Source organism: Pantherophis guttatus, chromosome 4, assembly GCF_059756535.1.
Source record: "Pantherophis guttatus breed Tessera chromosome 4, ASM5975653v1, whole genome shotgun sequence".
Lineage (NCBI taxonomy): Eukaryota > Metazoa > Chordata > Lepidosauria > Squamata > Colubridae > Pantherophis > Pantherophis guttatus.
The window spans coordinates 2,593,798-2,609,304 of NC_142066.1; the positions used below are offsets into that span (position 1 = coordinate 2,593,798).

Genomic DNA, 15,507 nt, shown 5'->3' on the forward strand with positions numbered 1-15,507 from the left:
CTGGGCTATTTGGCCTCATTTTGTACTTTTAGAAAATTGCAGACGGAGAAAATCTGCAGATGCAGTCCCCAAAAGTAAATTTGGAGTAAATTTTTGCCACCGCATCCAACACACTACAAAATACACTGTGTGTTGAAACAGGACTCTTGCTCTGTGGTCCGGTTTCAATAAAGTTGGAATACTTTGAATAAGCCTCATTGTTTCCAGATTTATTATTCTAAGACTCACCATTTTAAATGGGATTACCCTGAGTGAAGGAACATTGTGCTTGTAGACGATTGTTCTGTAAGATCTCTATCCAGCGTCGAGCCCTTCAGGGTTCGGAATATTTTCTTTTTCTAGTTGGAGTCCAAGAACCAGAGAGGCTTGGAGAAGGGGCCCTGCGACAAAAGCTATTAAAGCAGATTTTAAACATTAACACCAATGGGCACCTCACAGAAACCTGATGCTTATAATAGTAGAATCACTCGGCTGTGTTTGTGCAATATAGGCTTGCCCTGGTTTACTCAATCAGTCTGATTTTCTGGGTTGGTATAGCAAACTAATCAGAGGGGGCTCGATTAATACATGTCAAGCTAAAATGTGGCCAACTGACCTATCATTGAAAGCGACACGTGGACCCAGCCGTAAAATAATTTGAATTTTGCCTTTCTGAAATACTATAGAACACAGGAAAGTTAACTCACACTTAAGTTTTAAAATGACAGCGTGAAACAAATTCAAGTAGGGAGAACATAGCAAAGTTTGTACTGTTTGTGCTCCACAAGTATACTTGAATTTATAGCAGGTTTCTGTTACACAGAGATGGGCCTATTCATTTAAGATGGCACGTTTGCCAGGATCAGACCCCTAGCCACATTTCACTCAGAATACAAGGTTGACCCAAAGCTTGCCCACTGAAGATGCTTTACAGTTCAGGGTTTACTCAGAAATAAATTCCAGTGGGTGGGGAAGAGTTGGTCAATGGCTTTATTTTCTTTTCAGGAACATGGTAAGGTCGCAGTCCCCTTGAGATTTGTTTATCTGGTAGTGTGCAGCAGCGGTGCCACTAGAGACTTAGGGCCCTGTTCCTTCCGTTTTCCTTTGTGGGGATGGTACTTACTTATACGCAGTGGCCCAGGGCAAATCTGATTCTGTAATTCTCAGATATGCAGGAGACTTTCCATTCGCTACAATCTAAGAGCCAGACAGGAAGAGATGTAGGCCCTTTACAAGTTTCTTGGTAGGTTGGCGGGTAGATTCTTATCATAGATGTGTCTGTTAGCAGGTAAAGAGAAAGATGTAAAAGGCGTTTTAAACTCTATCGACAGTAACAATGATGCTTTGTTCCTATTGTTAATTCATTTTCTCTCTATTTTAATTGTATGGGTTTTAGTTCTTTCCCCTGCTATAAAAATAGGGCAAACGGTTTTCAGCCATAATGGAACAATATTACAAAACAGTCCTAACAAGGAATGCATCAGAAACAAGGTGCTTTTTTGGGGTGGGGAAACCTTACCTCAGAGGCAAAAGTACATAGCTTAATTTTAGACTCTCTTGAGGTCACACGCAATAATTTAAGTGCATCGATCTCCCTACTGGATTGTGTCATGATCACCCCCAAATCCCTGTCAGTTTGGTGATGGCGAAAAAAAACACTTTGTAGTATTCTATCACATTAATTTAATTATGCCTTATAATTTATTCCTGTGGGGCAAATCTAACACACTTAAGAGTAGCCAGAACCTAGCTTTCATATTTTATTAAATCTAATATAGCTTCTTTTAAATGCAAAACCTGGCCAAAATCATATGCATGCATATTTGTGTCTGCCTGCCTGTATCAAAAGAATCTCATCTGGGAAAGCAATAAAATCTCCTTTGTGAATGTGGACCAAAAAAAAAAAAATCTTTTAATGAATTGCAGTAATCAGGGAGGGTTTTTTTTCTCCTTCTCTTCTTCCTTTCTTGCCCTAGAGGAAAAGGAGAAAAATAAGCCACTCCCTTCTGAAGTATTTAAAGTTAGAGAGAGAGAGAGAAAAAAGGGGGGGAGGAAATAAAACACCCCTATTCTCCCCCCCCTCTTGTGCTAGTAAAGCAACCATAAGCACACACCAAAGTCGTGGGTCTGACTAGTATGGAACTAGTTAACCTTTAACAATTTTATGCTGATGTCATAACTGAGCATGAGTACTGATTAATCCAACCTTTTCTCTCTCTCTCTTCCCCCTCCCAGTAAAAAATATTTTTATTGAGGGAGGTGGGGGGGGAGAGCCTAAGGAGAGGAGGAAAAAAAAAAGAAAGAAATAATTTAGAGCAGCCATCTTTGTTTTATGCAGAAATCTTGTCAGGTTCCCCCCAGTGCCAGGAATGTCTAAATATTGTTCATGACCACAGATCTTGGGCGATTGAAAAGAAAATATCACCACAGCAAGAAGAGGGGAAGAGGAAAAAAAAAAAGCCTGCCTTGATCCTGATTATCCTTTCTTTTTTTTTCTTCTTTTCTTTTCTTGGCTAATTTTTTTTTTTTGCCTTTTTTTTAAAAAAAATTGGAGCTGATTCTGATTGCATTTTTTTTTATTATTTTTGGAAAGGAAGGGGGGGCATCTTTCTCTCTCTTTTTTTTTTTTGGAAGCTTTTAAGGAAGAGGGGGTTAAAATTAAGCCAGCCATTTTGGGTAAATATTTTTTCCCCTCCCCCTTCTTCCTTTTTTTTTCTCTCTTCCATGGGGGGCACCCCATTTATCTTTTTTTCTTAAAACCTCGCGGGGGGGGCCTCGCTTTTTAAAAAAAATATAATTTAAGAGGCGGCCATTTTTGTTGCTTTTTTTTTTTTTTTTGCTCGGGTGGCAAAATATGATCCTCAACTCCCCACCTCAGAACTGAGAGACACCTAATCTTTTTTTTTTAATTTTCCCCCTCACCCCCCATTTTTTTAAAATTTATTTTTTTTTCTTTTGAGGGGAGGTCGTCGTCTGAGGAAGAAACCTTGCAAAGGAAGAAGAAGAAGAAGAAGAAGAAAAGTTGTGAGGGAAAGAAGAAGAAGAAGAAGAGTCCCGGCCATCGCATGGGACTTCTCCTCGCGGCCCCCTCCCCAAACATCCCCCACACGCCCACCGCCCCCATTTTTGGGGCGATTTTGGGGGGGAGGGATGGTTTGAGGGGGGGTCGTTTTTGAGGGGAGGGAAGGGAGCGCGAGAGGCGGGGAAGGGGGGCCGCCGCCGCCGCCCCCACCCCGCCCGCCTAGCCCGCCCGCTCGGCGGCTCGGCTCCGGTGTTCCCCCACCCATCGGCCACCCCCTCCTCCGGCACCACCACCACCACCATGGCTTCCCCTCTGAGGGAGGACGAGGAAGAGGAGGAGGAGATGGTGGTGTCCGAGCCGGAGGGGGAGGAAGACGAAGAAGAGGAGGAGGAGGAAGAGGAGGAGGAGGAGGAAGAAGACGACGAAGAAGAAGAAGCCGCCGCCGTCGTCGTCAGGAACGACAGCCCGGGCGACATCTTCCCGCCCGCCGTCGCCGCCTCAGCAGCAGCCGCCGCCGCCGTCGCCTCAGCGCAGGCGGAGGCTGCCCCGCTGACCCCCGCCGCCGCCGCCTCCTCCTCCTCCTCCACGCCGGCCGCCGGAGGGACCCAGGCGCCGCCAGGTAAATAAACAAACGGCCATTTCGACAGGGCCCCCTCCCCCACTTCTTCGTTTCGTGAGGGAAAGAGCGAGGCTGCCCCCCACCCCCACCCCGCGCGCGCGCGAGAGAGAGAGAGAGAGGGAGGGGGGGGAAGAAAGAGAGAGGAGGGGGCGGGGCGGCTGTTGGTAAACAAGCAACGGCTTTCGAACGCCGCGGGGCCGGACGGGATGCCCGCGCGCCCAGCGCTGAGGGACCCCCCCCAACACACACACACACTCACCGCGCGCGCCAACCCCCCCCTTTACCTCCCGCCGCGCGCGCGCGCCTCCTTTCCTCCCGCCTTTTCTCTCGCTCTTCCTTTTACCTCTCCTCCCCCCCCGCGGCTGGATTCCCGGAACAGCCTCTGGTTGCACTCCCCCCCCACACCCCGTCTCGCTTCTGTCTCTTAATTCTTTCTCTCTCTCTCTCCACATACCTATCGGGGGGAGAGAGGGTGGGGTGGGACCTCGCGAGGCCAGCCAGACGCGCCCCTCTCAGGCGGCGGGAGGAAAGTCCTCCTCGGGTCCGGCCTCGGGGCTTGGCTCCGCGTGGGAGAGGGGGGGGGGTTTGTCGGTGAGGAGGGGAGAGGGAAAGGGAATCATTGCCCTCCCCCCCAAGGGGTCTGTGAAAGAGAGGGGGAGAGGGCATCTTTGCCTCCCCCATGGAGTCTGTGAGGGAGGGGAGTGGGGATCATTGTCCCCTCAGGGGGTCTGTGAAGGAGAGGGGATCATTGCCCCCCTCACATGGAGTTTGTGAGGGAGGGGAGAGGGGATCATTCCCCCTCCCAGGTCTGTGAAGGAGAGGGAGAAGAGGGGATCATTGCACCCCCCCCAAGGGGTCTGTGAGGGAGGGGAGTGGGGATCATTGTCCCCTCAGGGGGTCTGTGAAGGAGAGGGGATCATTCCCCCCCCATGGAGTCTGTGAGGGAGGGGAGAGGGGATCATTGCCCCCCTAAGGGGTCTGTGAAGGAGAGGGGATCATTGCCCCCCCCAAGGGGTCTGTGAAGGAGAGGGGATCATTGCCCTCCCCCTAAGAGGTCTGTGAGGGTGGGGAGAGGGGATCATTGTCCCCCCCCATGGAGTCTGTGAGGGAGGGGAGGGGATCATTGCCCTCCCACTAAGAGGTCTGTGAGGGAGGGGAGAGGGGATCATTGTCCCCCCCCAATGGAGTCTGTGAGGGAGGGGAGAGGGGATCATTGCCCCCTCAGGGGGGTCTGTGAAGGGGAGGGGAAGCGAAAAGGGGGAGAGGGAATCAGGGCCCCCCTTGCCCTCCTCACAGTGTCTGGGGGTCCCTCCATTGAGGGATGGAGAAAAAGAGGGGTGGCTTGGGAGTGTCTCTGGGGATCCATTTCCCGGTGGGGAGGGTTCTCATTGACGAGGGGGAAAGAGGGGTCACGGTGTAGAAGTAGAAAAGTGGGTGCTGGGATGGCTGGGCACTTTGGGGGGGGCGGCAGAGGAGGGAGGGAGAGGTGCCTGTTAGGGGATGGGGGCTGAGGTGATCTCTTGAGGGAAGGGGGAGAGGCGATGACCGCCCCCCCCCCACTCAAAGTGTCTAGTGGCCCATCTTCTGGGCCCATGTGGAAATGGCACCCATTGTGGGATGGAGGAAAGAGGGAGGTGTATAAGTAGAAAAGGTGGGGCTGGGGTGACAGGGCACTTGAGAGGCCTGTTTTTGACACCCCATAGGAAGGAGGGATGTCTGTCAGGGTGGGGTGAGGCTGTCTCTGAGGGAGGGGTGTTTGAGGGGATCGTTGCCCCCCTTCACAGTGTCCGGTGGCCCCGTCTCCTGGTGGAGAGGACTCCCATTGTGGGATGGGGGGGAAGAGGGGTGACTTGGGGGTGTATAAAGGAGTGTTGAAGGGACAGGAGAGCTGGGCCCTTCAGCTGCCTGTTTTGGCACCCCATAGGAGGGAGGGGATGGGGGCTGAGGCAGTGTTTGAGGGAGGGGAGGTGGAGGGGATCACTGTCCCTCACTATCTGGGGGCCCAACTCCTGAGCCTGTGGTGGGGATGGTTCCCATCACGTGACGGGGAGGGGGGGAAGAAAATGGTGGTGCTGGGTTGACTGGGCATTTGAGGGCTCTTGGCCTGGTTTGACACCATAGGTTGTAGGGAGGGATGCCTGTTGGGATGGGTGCTGAGGGAGGGGCAGGGGGAACTACTAACCCCACCTCAGACTGTCTGCAGGCCTGTCTCCAGGGCCTGTTGGGGATAGCTCCCATTGCAGGATGGGATTGGCCATCCATGGGTGGGTGGGGGGGAAATGAGAGGTCACCTGGGGGTGTATAACCAGAAAAGGGACTGCTGGGGGGATGGCTGGGCGTTGGAGATGTCTGGCCATATTTTGATACTCTTCATCAGGCAGGAAGGATCCCACTTATGGGCTGCAGGCTGATATGCACAGAAATTGTGGGGGATGAGCAAGGGGTTTTAAGGATGCTGTGCCCTGCTGAACTTGGCCAGACTTCCCTTGACCTGAGCTGGCTTTCCAGCCTATTATGGGCAGCTTTTCCTTGCCAGTCCTGGAGCTTTAAGGCCTCTGGCCAAGAGTTTGCAGTGATCGTAGAGGGAGAGTTCCAAAATCCAAACACCAGGTACAAATGAATAAAAACCTACCTCCCATACAGGTGTGTGACCTTAGAAGGCCTAACAGGTGTCCAAATCCAATTCACATGAAGTGTTTTGTTGTAAAGCTTGGCCAAAAAAAAAATCTATCCTGTGGGCCACCGGGAGTCAGAAGGCAAGTCCATCTGCTGTTTAGAGTAAATGAGCGTGCCAAAAGGAAAGATGGAGAGGTTCGGAGCCAAACGGGCGACGCCAGGCCAAGCGTCACATAAAAAACCCCCCTAAAAGTCATTGTGAAAATAAAAACCCTTCTAAAACTTTTAAAGGCCGCAAGTTTCAAAGTCGTGTTTGGGGAACTATTTTGCCTATGAAAAGGGTGCAAAAGGGAAATTAATTGAAATTTGTTTAGACAATGTTAAAAGTGACTTCTGGTAGTCCCACTAAGGATATGAAATATTGTATAGATAGTGTCTTCCCTGCAGATATTTAGCAGGGAAGCTTATTTATTCTCTTGCTTCTAGTTTTAAGGATAACGTAAACTTCATGAGAAGGAAAATAGCTTTCTATCACATCGGGTTTGTACTTTGGTTCATTTTGGCCAAAGGTCGCTGGGAATTCTAAGTTGTGTCCCCCATCGCTGTAGGGGAGCCTCAACTTATGACTCCAATTGAGCCCAAAATTTCCGTGGCTAAGTGAGAGTCATTAAGTGAGTTTTGCCCCATCTTACGACTTCCCTTGCCACGGTTTTTAAGGAAAGCATTGCACCTGTTAATAACAGCAGTTACTAAGTGAATCTAGCTTTCTTTTGACACTGCTTCTCCAAAGGTCGCAAAAGGCGATCACATGACCCACGGGTCACTACAGTCATAAATAGGAGTCAGCTGCCAAGAGCCTGAAATTGTGATCACATGACCCAAGGGGAAGCTGCACTGGTCGACGGTGTGAAAAACAGTCATAAGCCACTTTTTTTCAGTGGTAGTGTAACTTCGAATGGTCCCTAAACGAATGATTGTAAGTTGAGGCCTACCTGTATTGTGCAATGTGCTTCTTTGTTATTTACCTGTCTGCAGGGGTGGTGTTAACTGTCTCGGGTAGGCAGTACCGTTCTCTCTTTTTTTTTTCCTGTCTCTTTTTTTTTTTTATAACACACGGTTAGCTTTACAGAAATTGTTGGCTTATCGATTTGTTGTTTGGTTGATGGCTACAAAAGTCACCAGGGTAGCTTTTTCGATGACAGCCCCGTTGAAGGCGAGGGCCTTGATTCGTATCAGTCTGGGTGCGTGTATATAAATATATATACCCACACACTAATGTGGATGTGCCAGACAACAGGTTGACTTAATTACCTGTCGATTGATGGGCTCTTCCCACGTGGCTTTAGCTGCCCCCCGTGACTGGCAGCCCCACATACGAGGGGCTCTTCCTACGAGGGAAAATTGGATTGCTCCTTAAGCGTCCCTTTTGTCCTGCCTTTGATTTAATGGTGGACCCTCCGTCGATAATTCTCCGCGTTAAGGAATTAGACCGATCCCTACGAGAAGCTGATCTATAGCGTTGTAGTCTCCTTTCTTTCTTTCTTTGGGCTGTTGGGTTATGGATGGCATCCATCCTTTCAGACTATGGAAGAAAACCTATTGTCAGAATTTAAAAATAAAAATAATAATCTAGCAGTCTTCTGTATTTAGCGGTAGATCTTTTGCGACAAGTTGGTGTTGGGGTGGCACGGCCGCCTTCCTTGTTGGTGATTCTACAATCCATTATTTATCGGGTCTCTATTATTTATTGGGATGGAAGCAGCAACTCCAAACTCCTAAATACAAATCCAAGGGGATTAAAAAAAAAAAAACCTACAACCTTGTAAATTAGATAACGGTTCCCGTAACCGGATGGGATGAATCTTTTGGGCTTTCATTATCCTTCAGTGTATTGGGCATCCTTGTTCGTAATGCTTACCACTCCGGGTTTTCAACCGCTGGTGTTGCCGTAGAAGCAAATAATAAATGCAAAGATTTACATTTTGGTCTTATTAAAAAAAAGAAAGAAAGAAAGAAAAAAAAGAAGCCTCAGTCCTTTGATCATGTTTTATCATGGCTTCTTAGTCGTGGCCTGCCTCTGGGGAAGTGGCGTTACTGCGATTATTGCCGAGACCACTCAAACACAAGGACTGAGCATGGAGGGGAGATAGGAGACACAAGCCATAAGTAGGGATGTATTAGGCTAAAGTATAAAGGGACTTAGAAAAGGGGGTGGGGGGATTGAGCCCCCTCAGAAGGAAAAGAAAGGAGGAAGGGGGGGGGTGCTGCTGAGAGAAGATGGAAGGATAGGAACAGGCGGATGAGGAAAAATAAGAACTTTTCAGTCTGTAGAGATCCTCGGGCATCCAGGTCGCGATTGTCCCAGAGGTGCATTTTTTCAGGAGGCAACAAGACAGTGGGGAATGGAAGGATGTATCTATCCTATTATTTATCCACCATCCAGTCAGAGCTGAAGAAGCTTCTCGGATGAGAAGCGAAACGCCTTCGAAAGAAAAAAACCAGAAAGTCCAGTTGCCTCCTGAAAAAAAGCACCATTGGGATTTTCTCTCCCAGGAGGACCTCAACCTCGGCTGAACGGTTGACCTAAGGCAGGGAGGACGACCTCTAATAAATAAAGAGAGGATTAAGGGCTGTTTGGCTAGGAAGGAATGCTTTTTATGTCTCCAGGACAGGGAAAAAAGAGCCAGCTGACTCTTATGTACCCCTGATCCACTGGATGAGACCAGGCAAAACTCAGATTATGAAGACGTTAGATTGTGAATATTTAGGAAACAAGGAAGGGAAGCCAGCGAGTATTTATCAAGCTAAATTTCATTAGTTTAGCTAGCCGTAGGAATGCTTCTTATAAAGAGAGGATGGCAAAATAATGGCCTGGAGTACCCAAAGGATATAAAGTGGGTTGCAAAAAAATTACAGGTCATCCTTGACTTACAATTGAGTCCAGCATTTCAGAAAGTTGTTAAGTGAGTTTTGTCCCGTTTGACAAATGTTGTTAAGCGAATCACTGCCCTGTTAAGTTAATAACCAGGTTGTTCCGCGAATCCATTGACTTTTGCTGGGTCAGTAGATCCCAAAAAGGGGATCACGTCTGACCCCGGGACACTGAAACCGTCATAAAATACGAGCGTCTGAATTTTGAGCACGACACCCTGGGGATGCTGCGACGGTTGGTCCAAAGTGTGAAAAAAAGGCCGTCAGTCCCTTTTTTTCCCCCGGCGATGTAACTTTTGAACGGTTGCTAAAGGAACTCTTGTAACTGTAGAAAAATTCCAAATTTTCAGATGACACAAAATCTGTGCGCCGTGTGTGTGTAAGGGGGTAGCAAGCATCTTAAAAGGACCACACCAAATTTTGGGAAGTTCTTGTCAAGCTGGAGTAGTGAGAACAATCCACCCAGATGAATTTAAACGGGCAAATATAAAGTCCTACATTTAGGGCAGATGAAAGGCCCGAGTATGAGTTTATGAAAGCAGAGCTGGTGCCAGCAGTGAATTTTAGGAATCTGATTTTTTTTTTTTCGTTAACAGAATAGGGCCGATAGAGACTTCTTCACATCATAGGGCAGTGATGGCTAACCTTTTTGCCATCACGTGCCACGAGTGGGGGGGGGGCAGGGGAGGTTTGCGTGGCCACACCCATATTTCTATGTGCCCCACCCCGTGCATGCACGCGCGAACCCCCCCCTCGCTCTTGGCATGTGATGACCCGTTTTTCTTTCTCACCTGGCTCCAGATCCTCTCTATGCATCTGGGGAGGGCGAAAACAGCCTTCCCCACTCCCTCGGAGGCCTGAAACGGCCCATTTCCCAACTTCCAGTTGGACAGGACGTGATGTTTTTTGCTGTCCCCAGCCTCCAGAGTCTCCCGGAGCTAAGCTGGCGTGCCAGGTGACGTGGCTCCACGTGCCGCCTGTGGCACGCGTGCCATAGCTTCGCCATCACGGTCATAGGGGATGTTTTATGCTTCTTAAAAGTTTTTTCCCCTCTTCAGTTTATGAAAGTAAAACAAGCTACGTTAAGCCTATGGTAGCGTCTTTGGAAAGAATGAAAAAAACCCGTTTTGTGGGGATTGCGTCGTGTGCTCTGGGAGTTTGCCTCCATCACTGCTGTTGGGGGCAAGAAATCTCATCTGCTAAGCCGCAAAACGTCCGACTTTTCTTCTCTGGATTGTGAGAACAAACGTTCCTGGTTCCTGCGAAGCCAGGAGAGCCGATTATTTAGTGGTTAGATTTCGATCCTGCTGCGCACGATGTTCCCTCCTCCCATTTCCCCCCCCCCCATCCACAACAACCTTGTGAAGTAGGTTGGGATGAGAGAGAGCGGGATTACCCCCAAAGCCCACCAAGGGAAGTTCCCAAAATTGAGGAGGGGGTTGGCTTGAGCCCGCGTCTCCCCGGTGCTACCCCGTCACCTTCCATCACTACATCACAGTGCCCCCCCCCCCCGAGGCCAAAATGGGAGATTGGGGGCTTTTAATTCAGCCCCAAAGCCTTCATTTTACAATCTCCCAAGGGAAGAGATTGATTTGAAGACGTTGCCTGCTGTAACTGCAGTCTGCAGGCCGGCCTCATCCTGGAGGTGTCTTGGTTTATTGAGGTTTTGAGGTTTTGAAGTTGCCTCTCAGGTGGCAGGCTCCAGCGGCAAATTAGGAGGCTGCAGAAATATGCAAATAGTGGCTAAAACTTGTTGGTTTTTCCCGTTCGTCACAATTGAAACCAGATTTAGATTGGAAAGGATCTCTGGGATTTTGAGGAAGAGGGAAGGGTAGGGTAAGAAAGGAAAGGTAAATAGAAAAGAAGAAAGGAAAGACAAAAGAGGGAAGGAAAGGAAAGGAAGGGAAATGGGAAAGAAAGGAAAGAGGGAAGGAATGAGGGGGAGGAAAGGGAAATGGAAAAGAGGATAAGAAAGGAAAGGTAAATGGAAAAGAAAAAAGGAAAGACAAAAGAGGGAAGGAAAGGAAAGGAAGGGAAATGGAAAAGAAAGGAAAGAGAAGGAATGAGGGGAGGGAAAGGGAAGGAAAGGGAAATGGAAATGGAAAAGAGGAAAGGAAAGGTGAAAGGAAAAGGAAGGAATGAGGGGAAGGAAAGGGAAATTGAAAAGGAAAGGTGAAAGGAAAGGAAGGGAAATGGAAAAGAAAGGAAAGGGAATGAATGAGGGGAGGGAAAGGGAAGGAATGGGGGGGAGGGAAGGAAAGGGAAATGAAAAGAGAAAGGAAGGGAAGGGAAATGGAAAAGAAAGGAAAGGGAAGGAATGAGGGGAGGGAAGGGAAATGGAAAAGAGGAAAGAAAAGGTGAAAGGAAAGGAAGGGAAGGGAAAGAGTGAAGGAATGAGGGGAGGGAAAGGGAAGGAAATGGAAAAGAGGAAAGGAAAGGTGAAAGGAAGGGAAGGGAAAGAGTGAAGGAATGAGGGGAGGGAAAGGGAAGGAAAGGGAAATGGAAAAGAGGAAAGGAAAGGTGAAAGGAAGGGAAGGGAAAGAGTGAAGGAATGAGGGGAGGGAAAGGGAAGGAAATGGAAAAGAGGAAAGGAAAGGTGAAAGGAAGGGAAAGAGTGAAGGAATGAGGGGAGGGAAAGGGAAGGAAAGGGAAATGGAAAAGAGGAAAGGAAAGGAAGGGAAGGGAAAGAGTGAAGGAATGAGGGGAGGGAAAGGGAAGGAAAGGGAAATGGAAAAGAGGAAAGGAAAGGTGAAAGGAAAGGAAGGGAAGGGAAAGAGTGAAGGAATGAGGGGAGGGAAAGGGAAGGAAATGGAAAAGAGGAAAGGAAAGGTGAAAGGAAAGGAAGGGAAAGAGTGAAGGAATGAGGGGAGGGAAAGGGAAGGAAAGGGAAAAGAGGAAAGGAAAGGTGAAAGGAAGGGAAGGAAAATGGAAAGAGGGAAGGAAAGGGAAGTGCAGGCAGTGCTCAGGCAATGGCAAAATAGGGCCAAGAGCAGAGCCTCTCTAATAAAAGCCAAGCTACGCTCAGGATGGTACTTCACAGGAAAGAAAGTTACTATAAGAGGGAAGAGAGAGAAGCAAGAGAAAGGCCCCTGGGCAAAGTGTGTGGACCGGATCTGAGAGAAGATTTAAAAAAAAAAAAAAAAAAAGTTGCCTGCCAGTTTTTTTTTAAAAAAAAATTGCAGGCAGTCCCAAACAGCCTAGATAGAAACACTTAAAACCGGCCTCTGCTCCGATTTTCCCAAGCTTGCCACTTAATTCTGGAAGCGAACCTGCATCCGGCCCTCTGCGGCCTCTTGCCCACCCCCACTGCCTAAATTTCTTCTCCCAATGCCCCAAGGCTTGTGAACCCCGGTGCCCTGACCCTCACCCAGCTTGTTAAGGGCAGAGTTCGCCATCGTGTTCCCCAGCAGGGCTCCTTGCCAGGGGATGCTCTTGCGGTCTGGGTAACCGGCAGCCCCCCCTCCCACCCCCCCTTTCCTGTTCTCAGCAACAGGCTGGCGTTGACAGCTGGCTGTCAGGCTCCTGTGGAAAAGCCCACCTCGGCTGGTTGGGTCCCTCCCTTCTCTTCTCCTTCTTCCCCTTCGACTGTGGAGAAGAAGGCGCAGAGTTTAAAAACTATCCCAGCTCTCTTTTTTTTCCACGCACGGGGCAATTTCTGCAGACGGAACCGCAAAATTCAGCCTCTCTCTCCCCCCCCCCCACATAAATCTTTCCCATGTCACCAAATAGGCATTTCCCCCTCCCCCCTTTCTCCTTACCACTCCCTTCCCCGCACGACTTTTTAAAAATTTATTTATTTAGCCTCACGATTTAAGATTTCTCTCCGCCATTAACTTGACACAGATAAAAAACACCATTCTATTATTATTATTATTATTATTGGTTAATCTTTAGTGAGATTCACAGCCTTTGAGGCTGGTTAATAGCTCAGCAGCTCGAGTCCTAACCAAGGACATTTTTATTATTATTATTATTATTATTATTATTATTATTATTATTATTATTATTATTATTATTATTATTATTATTGCTTTTCAGATTGGCTGCCTGGTTTCTTTATTTTTTTTCCCCTCCTTTTTGGTATTAACTTGAAACACATCAAACGCTGTTTGTCTAAGTAGGCTTGGTTTATTATAATTTGCAGTTATGGCTACTCATCTGCATTCCTTCTCTCTCTCTCTCTCTCTCTCTCTCTCTCTCCCTCCCCTCCCCTTCCCATTTCCTCCCCAAATCCTTTGTTAGCTTTATATAATATATATTTTCAAGGTAGGGAGTAGAAATATCACGTGTGTGGAAAATTCTAGTTGATTGCCTGCCAAATATAAGAATCTTCTGCGCATGTGTGCCAATATTATGATTAGAAATGGGGAAAGGCGGGGGGGGGGGGAGGAGAAGCAGGGGGAACAAGAAAGCGTGGAAGAAGTAGGCAGCAAAAAAAAAAAAAGATTGATAGATGAATTAGAAATTGACAAGAGTGGTGGGGGAGGGGGTGTCTGGTTAAAAACCCTATCCTGATGTATTTCGCCCCCCCTCCGCTATTTGTCAATTCCATCCCATCAGAAGCGGAAGGAAGGTGGCGTTGTAAGAGGGGAAATGCAACAAGGTGAAGCTGTTTGGAGGATTCAAGAGATAAATGTTGTATTGTCAGAAGGAGCTAGGGTTGGGCCAGATGCAAAATGTAATTGTGTGTGTGTGTGTGTGTGTGTGTGTGCATGCGTGTGTGGGGAGGGAAGGATGGGGAAGTGGTGGTCGGCTGGAATGTCATCCTTGCACCCCTTATTCATGAAGTTAAACGGGTTTTATTTTAATTTTTTTGGGGTTGGAATTGAGAAGGGGGGTGACAAGCTTCGATTTAGCTGCAAGACGCTTTGTTGCGCGCGTGTGTGTTGTGTTTTATAACAGCAGAATAATACTTGCTCGGTTGAGTGTGAGCAAGGATTGTCTTGTAAATGCTTCCCATGCTTCCTCCCCCTCTCCCCCCTCCCCTCCCCTCCCCAGTTGAGAGGATGCCCGCAATGGAGCATTGGCTCCTCGGTTGGTTAAGCCCCAATGCCTGCCTTAACACCTGCTTTTAATCGGGGAGGGAAATAGATGATTTTTCCCCCCCCTTCCCCAATTGCCTCGCGAACGGCGTGGCGAGGGGAGAGCCCGCGTGGTACGAATTGGCTGTTCTCGGCTCTTTGACAAAGAGAGGAGGGCGGGTATGGGGGGGGAGGGTGGGTGAGGGGGGATCAGGTCTGAAATAGGACGAGGGGATTGGGCACACAATGCCAGCGTTTCCCCGCAGGCCCGATTTAGCTCCGGGGAGTCTATTTTAGAGTTTGGCAGGCTTTTGGCTGGCGGGTGGTTGGCAGGAGCGAAGCCATTGGGATATAAAATGATCGGGTTGGGTTGAGGAAGGCTGGATTGGTACCAAGACCTGTCACCGCTCTTGTTTACCCACCACAGGGTGGACGCTTCTCTTCCCTTGCCACACACACACACACACACACATGCCCGGCTTCCTCCTCCTCCTCCTCCTGCCCGCCTTCCTCCCATATGTTTAATCTTTGACCCGAAGGGACTCCCCTGCGGGAGCACAAGGAAGGGCGCTTTAGCATCCCGCCGTCCCGTTTAGCCTGCGACCTCTTCGGCAGCGGCGGTTGGCGCGGGGAGCCAATTAGTGCCAGCTGTGATTTATACGGGAGCTTATGTGTGTCCTGTGGGTTAGGGAGGCGGGGTGGAAGGGAAAGGAGCGGTTGGCGATGGAGGGGGCGGGCAAGGCGTAAGACACCCCCCACATCCCCACATCCCCAACAACACATTGTGTTGTAGGTCATCCAGCAGACACGGGGTGGCAGCGACTCCCGGCTGCCCTGATGGGTCTGTCGCAGCATTGGAAGGTTTTTATTTTATTTTTTTTCTTCCTGTACTTCCTGTGCCGTCGACAATGTCCCCCCCACTGTCTGGGCTGCCTGGGACTCATTCATCACCACCAATTGCAGGCATTTATCTGGAAGGGCTCTAGGCCGCCAGCGTGGGCCAAATCCAGCCATTAAGCACCGCATGATGTGACTTTGAGATGGCCCCGGAAAGCCAGGCAGAGCCAGCAACGTCCCCCTCCGGGTGACTTTGTGACAAATCTTTGGGGAGGGAGGACTCCTCAATTGGAAAAGACCTCTGCCATCGGAAAGTCGGTTTGTAGCCTCAACGTATTGATCCTTGCCGGGGTCTGCTGTGCAGTGGGAACGGCATCCTTCCGACTTAAGGGATCAGGCAGCTGCCTCACGAGCTCATTGGTATAGGGCCGTGATGGCGAACCTATGGCGCAGGTGGCACGCGGAGCCGTATCTGTGGGCAC

General features: G+C 49.1%; 1 protein-coding gene and 1 long non-coding RNA gene across 2 annotated transcripts in view; one reads left to right on the forward strand and one right to left on the reverse strand.

Moving 5' to 3' along the window:
* Window positions 1-328: 328 nt before the first annotated feature.
* LOC117671244 (uncharacterized) lies at window positions 329-1,205 on the reverse strand. The gene is made up of 2 exons (XR_004592802.3): window positions 1,103-1,205; window positions 329-392 (listed from the first exon to the last, which is right to left on the reverse strand). It is a non-coding gene; the product is annotated as an uncharacterized LOC117671244 (long non-coding RNA).
* Window positions 1,206-2,300: 1,095 nt separating this feature from the next.
* The window catches only part of CHD3 (chromodomain helicase DNA binding protein 3), a 120,946-nt gene continuing 107,739 nt past the window's right edge, over window positions 2,301-15,507 (forward strand). Inside the window, exon 1 of the mRNA XM_087891632.1 lies at window positions 2,301-3,620. Within this exon, the coding sequence (XP_087747758.1) occupies window positions 3,302-3,620 (319 nt within the window). The 5' untranslated portion in view covers window positions 2,301-3,301. The remainder of the gene's footprint in view (window positions 3,621-15,507) is intronic.